This window comes from Chenopodium album, chromosome 9 (assembly GCF_948465745.1).
Source record: "Chenopodium album chromosome 9, dcCheAlbu1.1, whole genome shotgun sequence".
In the NCBI taxonomy this organism is placed as follows: domain Eukaryota; kingdom Viridiplantae; phylum Streptophyta; class Magnoliopsida; order Caryophyllales; family Amaranthaceae; genus Chenopodium; species Chenopodium album.
In genome coordinates, this window is record NC_137842.1 from 70,611,646 (window position 1) to 70,625,192 (window position 13,547).

Below are 13,547 nucleotides of genomic sequence, written 5' to 3' on the forward strand. Positions count from 1 at the left end.
CTAGCTATATGGGTATAAGTTCTCTTTTAATCTAAATCAAAATATGTCCGAAGCATGTTGGTGAACCAGTCAATGTAGGCTCTAACTCACCTCGTCTGGTTCGACTAGACTTGAAACGGATTAGACGAGGACTATACTTGTTGGGTGAAATTGTCATGCTGTTTTTATGGGTTCAGGCCAGTAATGTGAAAACAATTGCAGAATTAGGAAAACTTTAATGGGTTGAGTTGGGTTGCAAAAACTCAGTTAGCTGTGAACTGAACCAATCCAGCCTCACCTGATTCATACAAGGAATAGCAACTTGTAGAGCCTAAAGGCAAAAAACAGCTTAAGCCTTCATCAGCTTGCCTTTTGAGTCCTGAGTTTGTGACCACCTTCAGACGCTACAGCTCTATCAAGAAGACTAAGCAGGTGTATCTACTGTCTCGGGGTGAGCAAGATCGAGCTTCCGTTTGAAGTTAAGGAGCCCTATTACAAGTTTAGACCTCGTCGCCCTGGTATCAGATTCAATTCTCAAACCTTTTGCTCTTCACCAGTTAGTACTACCAGTGGCGGATCCAGGATTCCAGACTAGGGGTAGCACTAAACGCATACTAGAAAAATTAAAGGGACGAAATAACCAATATACACCTACGAACTTGAAACTCAAACTAAATTTAAGATGGTATAACACATCAAGTTAAGTTTTTGCATAATTGTTGATTCTGTATAAAATGTTACCATCAAATTTCAACAATCTATACATTTTGCTATGAGTTATTATTGCGGATAAAATTATGCATGTACAACATACTAGCTATCAAAATATATATTTCGTATTACAATTAAAGAAAATTAGTCAATTTATCAGATATTACTAATTTTCTTCGATGGAAGTCAATTTTATTAACTTGCTATGTACCGCTGAAGCAAACTCAATTATCATGAATAATTTGCATTGTTTAATAATTATAAAGTATTAATAATGAATTGTATTGTTTAATAATTATAAAGTATTAAGAATGAAGGTTTTATTATACATTTTTTTTTCTTTTTCCCGGGGGTAGCACATTTTTTTTTTCTTTTTCCCGGGGGTAGCACGTGCCCCCCCGGGTTCCAATGTAGATCCGCCAGTGAGTACTACTCGTCTACACAATATGACAATAGCTTGTTCTGATTGCTGAGTGAGTTTGTGATCAAGTAAACATTGAAAAAACTTGATCGTTTATTCAAGTCTCAGCTATTTTGATCAACATCATTGCCCCAAAAGGGTTACACTTTCTGACACTTCATTGATTATACTGATTTTTTTTTCTTTAATAGGAAGGCCCATTGAAATAATGAAGAGAAACATCACTTATTGAGAAAGCAGCGTTTTTTTTAAAAAATAAAAAAAAAAAAAAAATAAATAAATAAATTATAACTCGTCCTATTAGAAAAGGGAAGGTTTAGGGAAATCCTCCTATAATAACCTCAGTGAGAATGGCCCTAGCCTTACACCTACACGGCTACACCTGACGGCACGTTTGGTTAACAATTACTGAGTATAAATTGTGGTAATGGTAGCGAATTTGTACATAATCTAGCAATGAAGGTCATTACTATGTCAATTAGTTAACGGAACTCTTACTAGCTAGAACGTGAATTTTTTTCGCCCCACAAATATTCATTATCACACAGTACCACCCCTAAATTGATTATAAAAATTTGGAAGTAAATGAGGTTTTTGTAGAGCTAACCGCTAGGCCCGCTACCCTAACCTCCTACAATGCTACAAAGTATATCATACTCCGTGTAAGATGGCTAACCACCAGTGAACCTACTTCCCATATTCTAAACCTAGAAGGCTACAAATGAATGGGTCTACAAATGGATGGGTGCAGTTTTCTGTGGACCGCCCATTTGAGTGGGGCCTGTTTCATCAGACTCTTCGACCCACCATTTACCAAATGGCCCAGTTGTATGGGCTTGATTTGACAATTATACTGACACAAACATGAGTATTTTTTTTTTTTTTTTTTGAAATAACATGAGTATTTCGTTTAATTATAAATGTTTTTTTTTTCTTTGTAGACATTATAATTATAGAACGTAATAAGTAATATAGGAGAATGGTAAATAATTTTCAAATTATTAACTTTAGATTTGTACTCCCCCGTCCCTAAATTACATTTTTAATTCCAGCATTTATTCCTCATATAATAAAGGAAAGTAACAATGTAATTTAAGGACGGATAGAGTAGCGGATTAATCCTTAAAGGGAAAAAAAATTGCTAAAGTAAAAGGATTGTAAATATATTTTCATGCTAAATTTCAGTGCATGACCAATCCTATATCATAAGTTCATAACAATAAGGAAATGTTGAATTTTCTTTTTTGCAGAATCTAAATGGAGTTATGAATAATTTCATACATGTCATTTGATTACTTTAGTGATAATTTTCACAAGTCCATATAGAATTTGAGAGATGTAAATTATAAATAATATGCATTTCCACCCATCAGGCCATCACGTACAACTATACAAGTATATGTGAAATCGCAATGTCTAAAGTTCAAACAAGTAAATCTTAAAATTTTATGGAGTATCTTGCGAAGTCCAATCATACTTGAAGAACAGGTAATAATACTCCCTTTATTTACGTCAATCGCCATTGTTTACAATTTCAAATGTTTCTTATTAATCGCTACACTATTTTTTTTAAACAACTATTACACTTTATATTTGAATTACATTATCTATAATTGTTTTACTATTTATTTTGTATATTACTCCGTATTCATAACGCCCATCTTCACCCTATAATCTCTAAAAACTTAGTGCTAATTCTAGTGTAGCAATTATCATTTAGGTTTTTTTGGTTGAATTATACAAAAATGAGTAATGCAGGTGAAATTAAGAAAATAAATCCTAAGTACATACAGACTTTGTCTGAATAGAACAATTATAAGAGAATAGAAACATCAAGATAATTTTAACTAAGCTAACTTTTTCCCGATTAAGGATTATAAACCGTAGAATAATTAAGCTAATTAAACTCTTAGCCTTAACACGGAACACCATAAAACTTTAAAAATATAAGAAGTGAAGCAAGTTGGTAGTGAGAGAAAGAAAAGAGAATTACGAGGTGTAATTGTTTAAGAGAAAATAAAAATCTTGACTATTTTGGCCCTTAATATATGTCAGGTTGTCAGAGCATATTCTCACTCTCCCATAAAAACATTTCATCAACCTAATTAAGCTTAGTCTAATACTCTAATTAACAACTAATTTAAGGTTATTACTTGTACTAACTTATTTGTAGTAAGTAACTACTTTAACTATTCTTCTTAATGATACTAGTTGTAGTAAATTTTTTAACTACTCCACCAGTACATATTTATTTTAACAGTTAGTAAATGGCTCATATTTCAATGTCACTTTGCTGTTAAGAAAAATGCTTCTGTTATGCTAAACTGCTAAAGGTGCTCCATTTTTATACAAGTACTACCATTTTTATGAAAATTTGGCACTAGCAAGAGTTAAAACAACCTGTGATACTAGAAATGTACTTGTATAGGTATGTAATACTTTGACATAAGACTCTACTACATTTTCACCAAAAAAAAAGTGTTTGTTAAAGAAAGGAGTGCCTAAATGTTAAATTTAGACAACAATTCCAATACTAAGGACCTATTCTCTTCAGCTTATTTCCAATTCAGTTTAATTTCTATTTTCTTTCTCTTATAAAATATTTAGTTTAGCTCCAGTTCAGTTCAACTCAGCTCAATTCAGACCCTAAGAGGTTTGAGTGCTTTATTAGAATACTCTATAATGCTATTGCTAAGAATACTCTATAATGCTATTGCTAAGAAGTAAGAACTTGCAATGAGCTAGAGTTTAAGTCCTTTATTAGCATGTTTAAAAACAACATGCTAAAAGAACTTAACAAGCTCATGCCTAAAGTTTTTTTGTTGTTTTTTTTTTGTTTTTGTTTTTGTTTGTTTGTTTGTTTTTTTTTTTTTACAATTACCTTGCGAGTTAATGAAAAGAAAAAAAAAATCCTTTAATTACAAAGGACAAAGAGTTCACTCCTACACTCCTATTCTATTCATTCAATTAATGTCTCAAAAATCTCTCTTTGTTACAAAATATTTTGTATTTTAAAGAGATCTCTATGATACTGATAGTTTCATTTGAAGAGGAGGGTAGGAACAGTACATTAAATTTAATACAACTAAATTAAGTAGCACATTAAATTTACATGCTTAGGAACACTTATATTCTCACCATTTTTGAGTATTACATTTATTTTTTTCAAGCAGGAGAGGTGGGTGACAGTATCATACCCCTATAATTACATGCTAATAAATTATATCCCCTTATTGGGTATTACCCCATATCTTAAAATAAAATATAATCACATAGATTAATTAAAAAAAATTAAAATATAATAATAAAAAATAATTTTAAAAAATAAAAAAAAATAAAAGTCATCCAAGTATAGTACAAGTACACTAGCACCCATGAGCCAAAATCTAAACCTCTAACACTCTGACTCTCTCTTTCTCTCTCTTCCTCTTGAGCTGTGACAACTTTTTGTCAGTGTTTTTGACTCCTCTTTTCTCACAAACCTCTATTGAGTGACCAGTCCATATTTGTGATCTTATATAGATATAGTTTCTTACTGTACATTTCTTTGTTTTTCTTTGCTACATTACATGACTCTTTTTGATGTTACATTATGTCATCTTATCTTACTTGTATGTTGTTATTATTAGTTTGCATGCCCATATCACATTCCGTTTATGTCACGTTTAACTGCGGAGTTCTGATGAGGTCCGGGGCATTAGTAACAGTTAATGTTGATTAATCGATAACAGAACACAGCAGAGGAAATAAAAAGGGAAAAAAAAAACAGAGTTTTTTCTCGAGCCCCTTGCCACCCTTACCGAGCTTTGATTCTTCCTGCTACCCTCTTTCTGTTTCTCTCTCCAACTCTACTATTCCTATTTCCCTCCCTAATTTTCTCTCTTCTTTTTTCCATCTTCATCTTCTCCTGTATTTCTGCCAAAGTAAAAAAGAAAGAGAGAAAGAAAAACTAGCAGAAACTTCAAGTCTGTATAATTCCTCTGTTTTTTTTTTTTGGTTTTTTTTTTTTCTACTCTCATTTTTGAGTTTGTGTAAAGTTTTAATTTTTTGAAATTATTAAGCTTGTATTTTGCAAAATTAGGAAAAAAAATATGAGTTTTTGGAGAACTTTTACAAGAATGAGTTTGCTTCTCTTAAACCCCAGTTGAGTTAAAGAGTGTTCCAAACAAGACAAAAAGAAAAAAACACCATTTTTGGAAGAACCTCCAAAAAAAAAAAACCCTAAAGCTTTCATCTTTTTTACAAATTAATGATAAAAAAGAAGAAAAAAGGGGACTAAAATATGGTGCACATTCCTCCAAAATTCCACCTTTTTTGATTTTCTTCTTCTTCTTTTAAAACCCACCATTTTTTTGTTCTTTTATTTAATTTTTCTATTTCCAACTTTCAATTTCTTAAAACAAAAATGGGGTGTGTAGCCTCAAAATTAGAGGAAGAAGAAGTGGTTTCAATTTGTAGAGAAAGAAAGAAGCTAATGAAATTAGCAGTAGAAAAAAGGTATGCATTAGCAGATGCACATTGTAGGTACTGTCATTCACTATATGCTGTTTCAGCTGCTATTAAGCTGTTTGTTGCTAGACATTCAACACCTTCTTCACCATTTTTAATCACTTTCCCACCTCCTAATTGCTCTCCTTCTTCCCAAACCCCGATACCGGAACCCGAAAAGGTCATCACAAACCCCATGTTTCTGCAACAGAACCACCCTTCTCAGCCTACAACCACCACCCAAGAAGCACTCCCCTGTTGTGAATCCCCTGTTTCTTCCTCCTCGTGTTCCTCCGATTCTTCTTCGGAGGAACATTTAGAGGAAAGAACCAGCAGACAACAGCAGAACCAGCAGCAACAACAGCAGGATCAGCAGCAGCAGCAGCCGCCTCATGAGTATTATTACATGAGTAATATGAGTATGCCAATGTCAATGTCAATGCCACCACCAATGCCATCCCCTCAAAGGGATTATGGTGGGTGGGATTTTTTTAACCCCTTTGCCGGGGTTCGGAATGATGTCATGGATAGTAATGTTAGTGTTGGGGGTGGTTTTGGAGGCGGGTTTCAACGACACCCGGATGATGAATTGAGGGCAGTGAGGGAGGAAGAAGGGATACCTGAATTGGAAGAGGAAAATGTGGGTGTGAGAGAAGATGTGAGCAATGTAGTGGAAGAAAACAATGGTTGTGGCAGTAATGGTGGCGGGCGAGGCGAGGGGAATGTAGAGCAAATGGTGGGAGGTGGAGGAGGTGATGTTGTTAAGACAATGGATGGTGGAAATGTGAGGGAAAATGAGAAAGGTTTGACAGTAATTGATACACCAGTTAGAGGAAGAGAGTTGTTGGATGCTTTGAGAGATATTGAGGATCATTTTGTTAGGGCTTTTGATTCTGGTAAAGAGGTTTCTAAGATGCTTGAAGCTAACAAAATGCATATGCAATCTGGTCTTGATGAAATTAAAGGTAGTAATTTTTATTTATTTTTGGATTTTGTGATTGAATTTGTTAGCATTCTTTGATTAATTGGATAGAAAAATAAATAATGGTATGTGTTGAATTATATTTATCTTGGAAATTATGATGGATTTTAAATCCCTGACATTATTTGCTGCAATTATATAAAAATTTCAGTAAAATTGAAAGATCTTAGCTAGGAATAGGAAAATGTGGAGATTTGTATTACTGGATATAGCTTTATTCACTGCTTTAGAAGCATGTGAAGTTAAAGTGCTGTAGTTTCTATTCTTTGTGCTAAAAAGTTGCTCACTAGGTCCCTGCTGTTAAAATGCAGAAAACTCAACAAAACTGATTCAGGCTATTACATGGCACCGATCGAATACAGCAAGGTCTGCATCTTGTAAGAGTTTAGTAGCGTCAAGTTCTAAGAACTCCTCTTCATGGACGGAGTATAAGAATGATCTCTTTGACGATTATGGTGGCATGTCCGCCGGAAGCCATTCGCTTACCCTTGGAAGGTTGTATGCTTGGGAAAAGAAGCTCTATGATGAGGTCAAGGTAAAGAATCTAAATTGGAAAATTTCCCTTTTAATGATAGATACCTGGATGTTTGAACACAATCATTTTTGTTTGAAAACAGATTATATGAAAATTTTGCCAAAAAGTTTTGAGAAGTTTAGATGGTAAATATGATAGGATAAAGTGTAGATTTTCATAATTCTTTTGATCTGTGTTTGTTAGGCTGGAGACAACATCAGAAAGTTGTATGAAAAAAAATGTGCACATTTGAGAAACAAAGATGTTAAAGGGGATGACTCGTTATCAGTTGACAAGACCAAAGCATCAGTGAAAGATCTCTACTCCAGAATTTTGGTTGCCATAAGACGAGCCGAGTCAATCTCAGAGCAAATTCAGAAGCTTGCAGATGACGAGCTTCGGCCACAGATTATTGAACTCTTGCAAGGGTAAGAAATCCACCCCCCCCTGAACCCAAAAATACTGAATCCTGTAGTGGATTTTCTCATTTCTCTGTGTGCTTATTGTCCTTTCTTGCTCTGCAGTTTAACTCAGTCATGGAAGATTATGATGGAATCCCATGAAACCCAGAACCACATAATCTATGAGGTTAAGACCTTTGACTGCCCAACATATGGAAAATTCTGTAATGACTCGCACCGGCTTGCAACCCTGCAGCTTGAGGCCGAAATTCAGAACTGGCGGGAATGCTTTGCAGAGTATGTTGCTGCACAAAGATCTTATGTTGAGACTCTTCATGGATGGCTGTCCAAGTTCATTGTCCCAGAGGTTGAATATGGCTCTAAGTCTAAGCGTTTTAACCCACCTCCATATCGAGCTAAAGGTCCTCCCATGTACATGATATGTCGTGATTGGCTAACTTCGATGGAAAATTTGCCTGACAAGGCTGTTTCTGTGGCAATGAAGAGTTTTGTAAGGGATGTGAGGGCATTATGGGTTCAGCAAGGGGAGGAACAAGAGCAAAAGAGAAAAGTTGACAAAATGGCTAAAGAACTAGAGAAGAAGATGATTGCATATCAGAAAGTCGAGGGGAGAATTCAGGAGACTACTAAGCTTTTAGAGTATAATCCTTCAGAAAAGGATGCAGAGAGTCAAGAAGATACCCAACAACAGCATCAAGCTGATTCTTTAGCAGAGAAGAAAGATGCATTGGATAATTTCAAACGCCGATTGGAGTTTGAGAAGGAGAAACATCACAATTACATGGAAGAAACTCAAAGGATAACTTTGAATGGATTCCAAAGTGGATTCTCTTTGATTTTTGATTCCATGGTGCACTTCTCAAAAGCTTCACTAAAAATGTATAACGACTTGGTGAATGACCGGCAAAATTTTGAGAAGGGTGAACAACAGTCAAGCTTCCAAGAAGGTTCCTATGTCAATGAGCACCTTAAGTAAAAATGAGCCGAGGTTGGGGTGAAAAGACCTTGAGTATTTTAACAATCAAGGATTCTAGAGTCACAGTTTGTACATTAAACTTGCATCGAAGCAGCTCGCTGAGGTGCAGGTTTAGAGTGATTATTAGTTGTTTGCCGTAGGATTGTTTTATTTTTGCGACGTAATTGATAGGAGTGGTGATTGCCCACAATTTTGCTGTAAGACAAAAGAATTCCTGATGTTCACATGCATCTTTGGCCTAGTAATTTTAGGTTGTTTGTGGATCCAGGAATTGTCAGGTGGGCATTCTTTGTATGTGTATGTAGTACATCTTGGCGTTTTACGGTTTTAGTACAAATTGTTACCATCCAACTTTATCTGTGCAACCATACTGTGCGTCTAGGATTATGATACGGAACAGAAAGTTTATCCACCAATCCAACAAGATTCATAACGGTTCAAATCAAAATCAAATGACTACGAAAAACAGGACTATATGAATCGTATTGACCCATTTGCACCCTCAAGGTTCTAGCCGTCTAAGACTCGGCTAAGATAATGTCAACCAGCATAGACAAAGACTCAGGTGAAACGTAAAACCGTTAACATTCTTATTCTTAGAGAAGGCTCAGGATCCAAAAGGGAAAAAAGGCAGACCTTTTCTTCTCAAGGACCATTCTACTAACACATCTGAAATCATTGAGAAAATATCCCAGTAGCAATAACGGGGGCAAACCATTGGGAATCAAAAGACTCAAAACAGCAAGACAACAAAGTTGAAACACTCCTTTCTTTTTTTACTGCCTGCTAAAAAAACTAAGTGTGGAGTAAAACTTTTGCTTCACCCAAAGCTTCAGAGTTTGTGGTAAACAGAGGAAGATTGAAGGTGGTCAGATGGTTCTTGGGTTTTCCTAGGTAAAGAGAGGGTCAAAGTTCACATGACTAAGTTGGGTAACCAAGAAATTAGAAATGTTTTTCTTATCATAAGATAATTGGTTTTTAACAATATTTGAAACAAAACAGCTATCCCTAACTCCCTAAAGCAGAGGAAACATCTCTCTTTTTTTAATTTTCTCTTCTAATTTGAATAACAGAATCAACATACAGTTTCTAATTTATAATCCTTTGGCGCACAACCAGATTCGAGTAAGCTTACTACAAATCTCATGCCTCAGCAATGCAGTTCAAAACCGTACGTTTACATAATGAGGCTGATATTCATTATCCTGCACTCTATAACGCTTATAACTCACATGATGACAGACTTTTCATGCACAAAAGTTCTAGTATGTAATAAGTAAGAAATCCATAGTATTTACTATAAATAATAAGAATTTCTGCTACATTTCCTTTGTACATAACATAAGCTACACATCCTAAAAATGCAAGGATATGTTCGAGCAAAAAGTAAAAACTAGGAGTCTGTAATTTTAAACTGCAAGGCATAATTACAACTTTGTTAGAGCCTACCTAAGATATAGAGAGACCAAAAACTGGGAGAGGATGACAAATTCACTGATAACTGCAGCGGGAGAGTGCAGACCAAGAAACGGAACAATATCTACCTGCAGCCAGTTTTCAACAGCTGAACCAACAACTGCACCAGCAACAAGTCCACCCGCGGTTATCAGAGTTGCTTTCCCTGAAAATACACCAACTTCCAATCAATACTTATAATAACCACACATGAAATAAGTATAGTATGTACTCCGTAACATTCAATAACAACATGAAGGATGCATTCCCTATAAGCTTAAATAGTTTCAATTGTAATCATGTTCTTGATAAAATCCAGATAATTCCCTAACAATTAGGCAACTACAGCTTTACAGGGGGTTGGGGGGAGAATATTTTCAATAGTGTCCTAAACGGCTAAACCGATGTGTAACTACATGTTCAATTATAACATTTAGGACAATTTGCCGTTGCTAGTTCCCCAATGGCCCAATCATCCCTAACTAGTAAGACAAATAGGCTACTTAATTTTTAATCCAAAAACAACAAATGCTTTGGGAACAACATAACGGTAATTGGGTTCAACTGGAAAGATGTGGGCCAAGTTCCCCAACATCAATTTCTTAATGTGCTTTCTTTCTTTTTAGAGATGAGGTAGGTAATGCAGCACCAACAAAAGAAATCTCCTTTATTCTTTCTTGAATTATTTTATATAATTCTGTGCTGCATTGCATCAATTATGTTGACCCTTCATTACAACAATCCAGAAACAGGTGACTTAGTCTCAAGGTCTTACCCTCCAAATAATAATGGGTCTTTGAAAAAATGTTTTCAAATGAATCTAGAACAAGATATTAGTTACATGTGTTGCAGAAGAGTATAACAGTTACATGTGTTGCAGAAGAGTATATCAGCTACATGAATGAAATTTGAGAGTTAAAAGTCACAGTGAGCCATACCTAACTTCACATTCTTTTTCGTCATGAAATATAGGGATGCTCCAAAACTGGTAGCTAAGATAAACCCCGGAACATCTGCCCCAGCCACAGCTCCAGCAGATGATGACGTTCCATTGATATAGGTCAAAACCATCATTGCGCCATAAACACCAGCCTGTAGTCCCAGGTCTGATGCAGCAGGCGTTTCAACTGTAACAGAAGAACCTTTCATTGATGATTGGAGCCACTGAGGCATCGTCCCCATACTAGGAGAGTTAACAGGTTTAACATCAGCAAAGCGAACACTGTTGTTAACAACTTTTCCAGCTCGGCGCTGTGTTAAGCTCTGCATGAGCAACATATCATATGCAGCTTCTACCTAAAAAAACATGAATTAATAATCTCAATTATGGGTTATAATAGACAATTGCGGCAAGACATGTAAGTGACTCATGAGGCATAAGCTAGGTCCTTGTTCAGTTTGCCTTACAAACGATAAGCAGGTGAGTATTTTCAACTTAGTTCAAACAAGTCACAGTAAAGAGTTAAAAACAAGTCCAGGTGAATTGACAACGGCTTCCATATTTATTTTGCATCTAAAAAGTGTAGTTCAGAAAGAAGTTTTCAGGTGAAAAGAATGAAGCCTAAACGTCTATGAGGAGCAACATCAAGGAAAGTTGGTCATGCTTATAGTACTGAGCTAGTGCCAAAATCAACATCAGTCACTCAGGTGGTTGGACTGTTGGAGAAGTGGGTAGGGAGAGGATGTAGTGTTCTGCTACAACATTATGGTAACAGGATTAAGAATATCTAAACAGATAAACCCAATTATTAGTGGTCCAATATAATAAACCCAAGTATAGAAATATACAGTACAATAAGCTTCCAAACTATCAATTTCATTAGTTGGGTTTATCTATATTAATTCTTCCTGAAATAAAAACCCCTAGGCAATGAGTGGAACCACATTACGCTAAACATTCATGCACTATCTCGTATGGAAAGGGGAAACATCTATAACATTCATCGCCGTCTCACAAATTAATAGCCCAAAAGCAAGAAAATGCCCCCACCAATACCAATTCTTTATTTTGTTTTCATCACCACCAAGCACCTGAATCTAGTTTCTATTATCTAATTAGTTAGCCACAAAGCCCTCCACTCTCTAAACCAAAACCAAAAATTGAAACATGTTTCATTTCCTAGCTACCTGGCTAAGGATTACCTAAAGAAACATCAACTAAATCGGATTAAATCAGAAATCTTCGAGTCAACAAGATGAGGAAACCAAAGATCATCTTGTTATAAAAAGACAAATATATCTCCACCACTCTCCACATAGCATATTACATTATCACTTCATCAATGAACTCGAGAAGCATTATAGAAAGTTCCATAGCAACTCATCACAAAAACGGCGAAATCAAGTACTACTTCCAAGCTCTCTGTAGAGAAAATCAGAATAATCAAGTACTACTTCCAAGCTCTGTAGAGAAAATCAAAATCTAGCTCGCCTCATCTCAAAAGAATTTTATCACAAAAATGGCAAAATCAAGTACTAACTGAATTTATGCAATATACCACATCAAAGATCAAAATCCATCAACAATTAACAACCACATACACACTCCCAAAACATCATCCTCAAAATATAAGGAGCAAAAATCCATCATCATCATTGAAACTATCAAACTAATCAAATGTAACAAAATTAAAACTAACTATGATCAACTTAATCCAAAGAAAACCCAGAATCACAAAAACATAATCCAATCATCCAAACAACAAATTATAAATGAATCCAAATACCCAAATCAATAAGTTACTCAAATAACAACATAAATTAAACAAGAAAAGAAATTGAAATAGTAAAGGTGCTGAAAAATTTACACTTGTTAAACCTGAGCAACAGTTTGAGGGTCATCTTTACAAGAATCTATGATTGAATTTTTGGCACGCAAAATATCATCAAAGGAAGCTCCTTCCGAAACACCCAGAAGCTTCAAAGCGTTCTCCACAGACATCCCAAACGGGGCTGAATCGTCGGCCCGAGACCCGGCCCGAACCAAGGTGGTGCCCGGTGCTAAGGTCCGACGAGAAGGTATAGAGACGGCCCAACAACGTCTGGGCCAACTGGGCTGGGCCGTGGTGCGATGAAATCCGGGGCTAGTGGGCCGCACGGAGAGAGAAGCTGACATTTTTGGTGGTGGATGTTTTTGGCCAGAGAAATTTTGTGAGGCTATAAATATAATTTTTTTTTTTTAAAATTTTATGTTATTATTTGTTTGTTTGATGAATATAAAAGGGTTGAAGAATATTTAAAAATAAATATAAAAAATTGTTGGGATTTGATTGCAAACAATGTAGTTTTGTTTTGGATATTGTTGGTTTGATGATGGTTGAGTGTTGTGAGAGGATTCTGCTATACAAGTGTTTGTGTGTCTGAGAAGGGAGAAGGGAGAAGGGAGAAGGGAGAAGAGATAAAAATATAATGGTGGTCAGTTTCAGCTTATTTCTTTGTGGGCCAGCAAATGAAGTATAGTTGTGGATTTTTTTTAATTTTTTTTTAAGATGGTAATCGGAATTAAAATTTTGGTTCATGTGGCCGATTATATCCTTTTGGGGTAAAGGTTTTGACATTGTTGTTGTTAGTGGTAGTGCCATCGACTCATCGTATTTTAA

The 13,547-nt window shown here is 35.4% G+C and overlaps 2 protein-coding genes across 2 annotated transcripts; one reads left to right on the plus strand and one right to left on the minus strand.

The window, feature by feature from the left end:
- Positions 1 to 4,459: 4,459 nt before the first annotated feature.
- On the plus strand, positions 4,460 to 8,831 carry LOC145560423 (protein ALTERED PHOSPHATE STARVATION RESPONSE 1-like). Its single transcript, XM_081621673.1, has 4 exons — positions 4,460 to 6,564; positions 6,893 to 7,116; positions 7,300 to 7,523; positions 7,620 to 8,831. Exons 1-4 carry the CDS (start codon positions 5,517 to 5,519, stop codon positions 8,491 to 8,493), a joined length of 2,370 nt encoding a protein of 789 aa, XP_081477799.1. The 5' UTR covers positions 4,460 to 5,516; the 3' UTR covers positions 8,494 to 8,831.
- A 930-nt stretch (positions 8,832 to 9,761) lies between these two features.
- LOC145559110 (protein CHAPERONE-LIKE PROTEIN OF POR1, chloroplastic-like) lies at positions 9,762 to 13,316 on the minus strand. Its single transcript, XM_081620529.1, has 3 exons — positions 12,767 to 13,316; positions 10,887 to 11,244; positions 9,762 to 10,114 (listed from the first exon to the last, which is right to left on the minus strand). The coding sequence occupies exons 1-3, from the start codon at positions 13,061 to 13,063 to the stop codon at positions 9,939 to 9,941; spliced, it is 831 nt and encodes a 276-aa protein (XP_081476655.1). The 5' UTR covers positions 13,064 to 13,316; the 3' UTR covers positions 9,762 to 9,938.
- Positions 13,317 to 13,547: the final 231 nt, after the last annotated feature.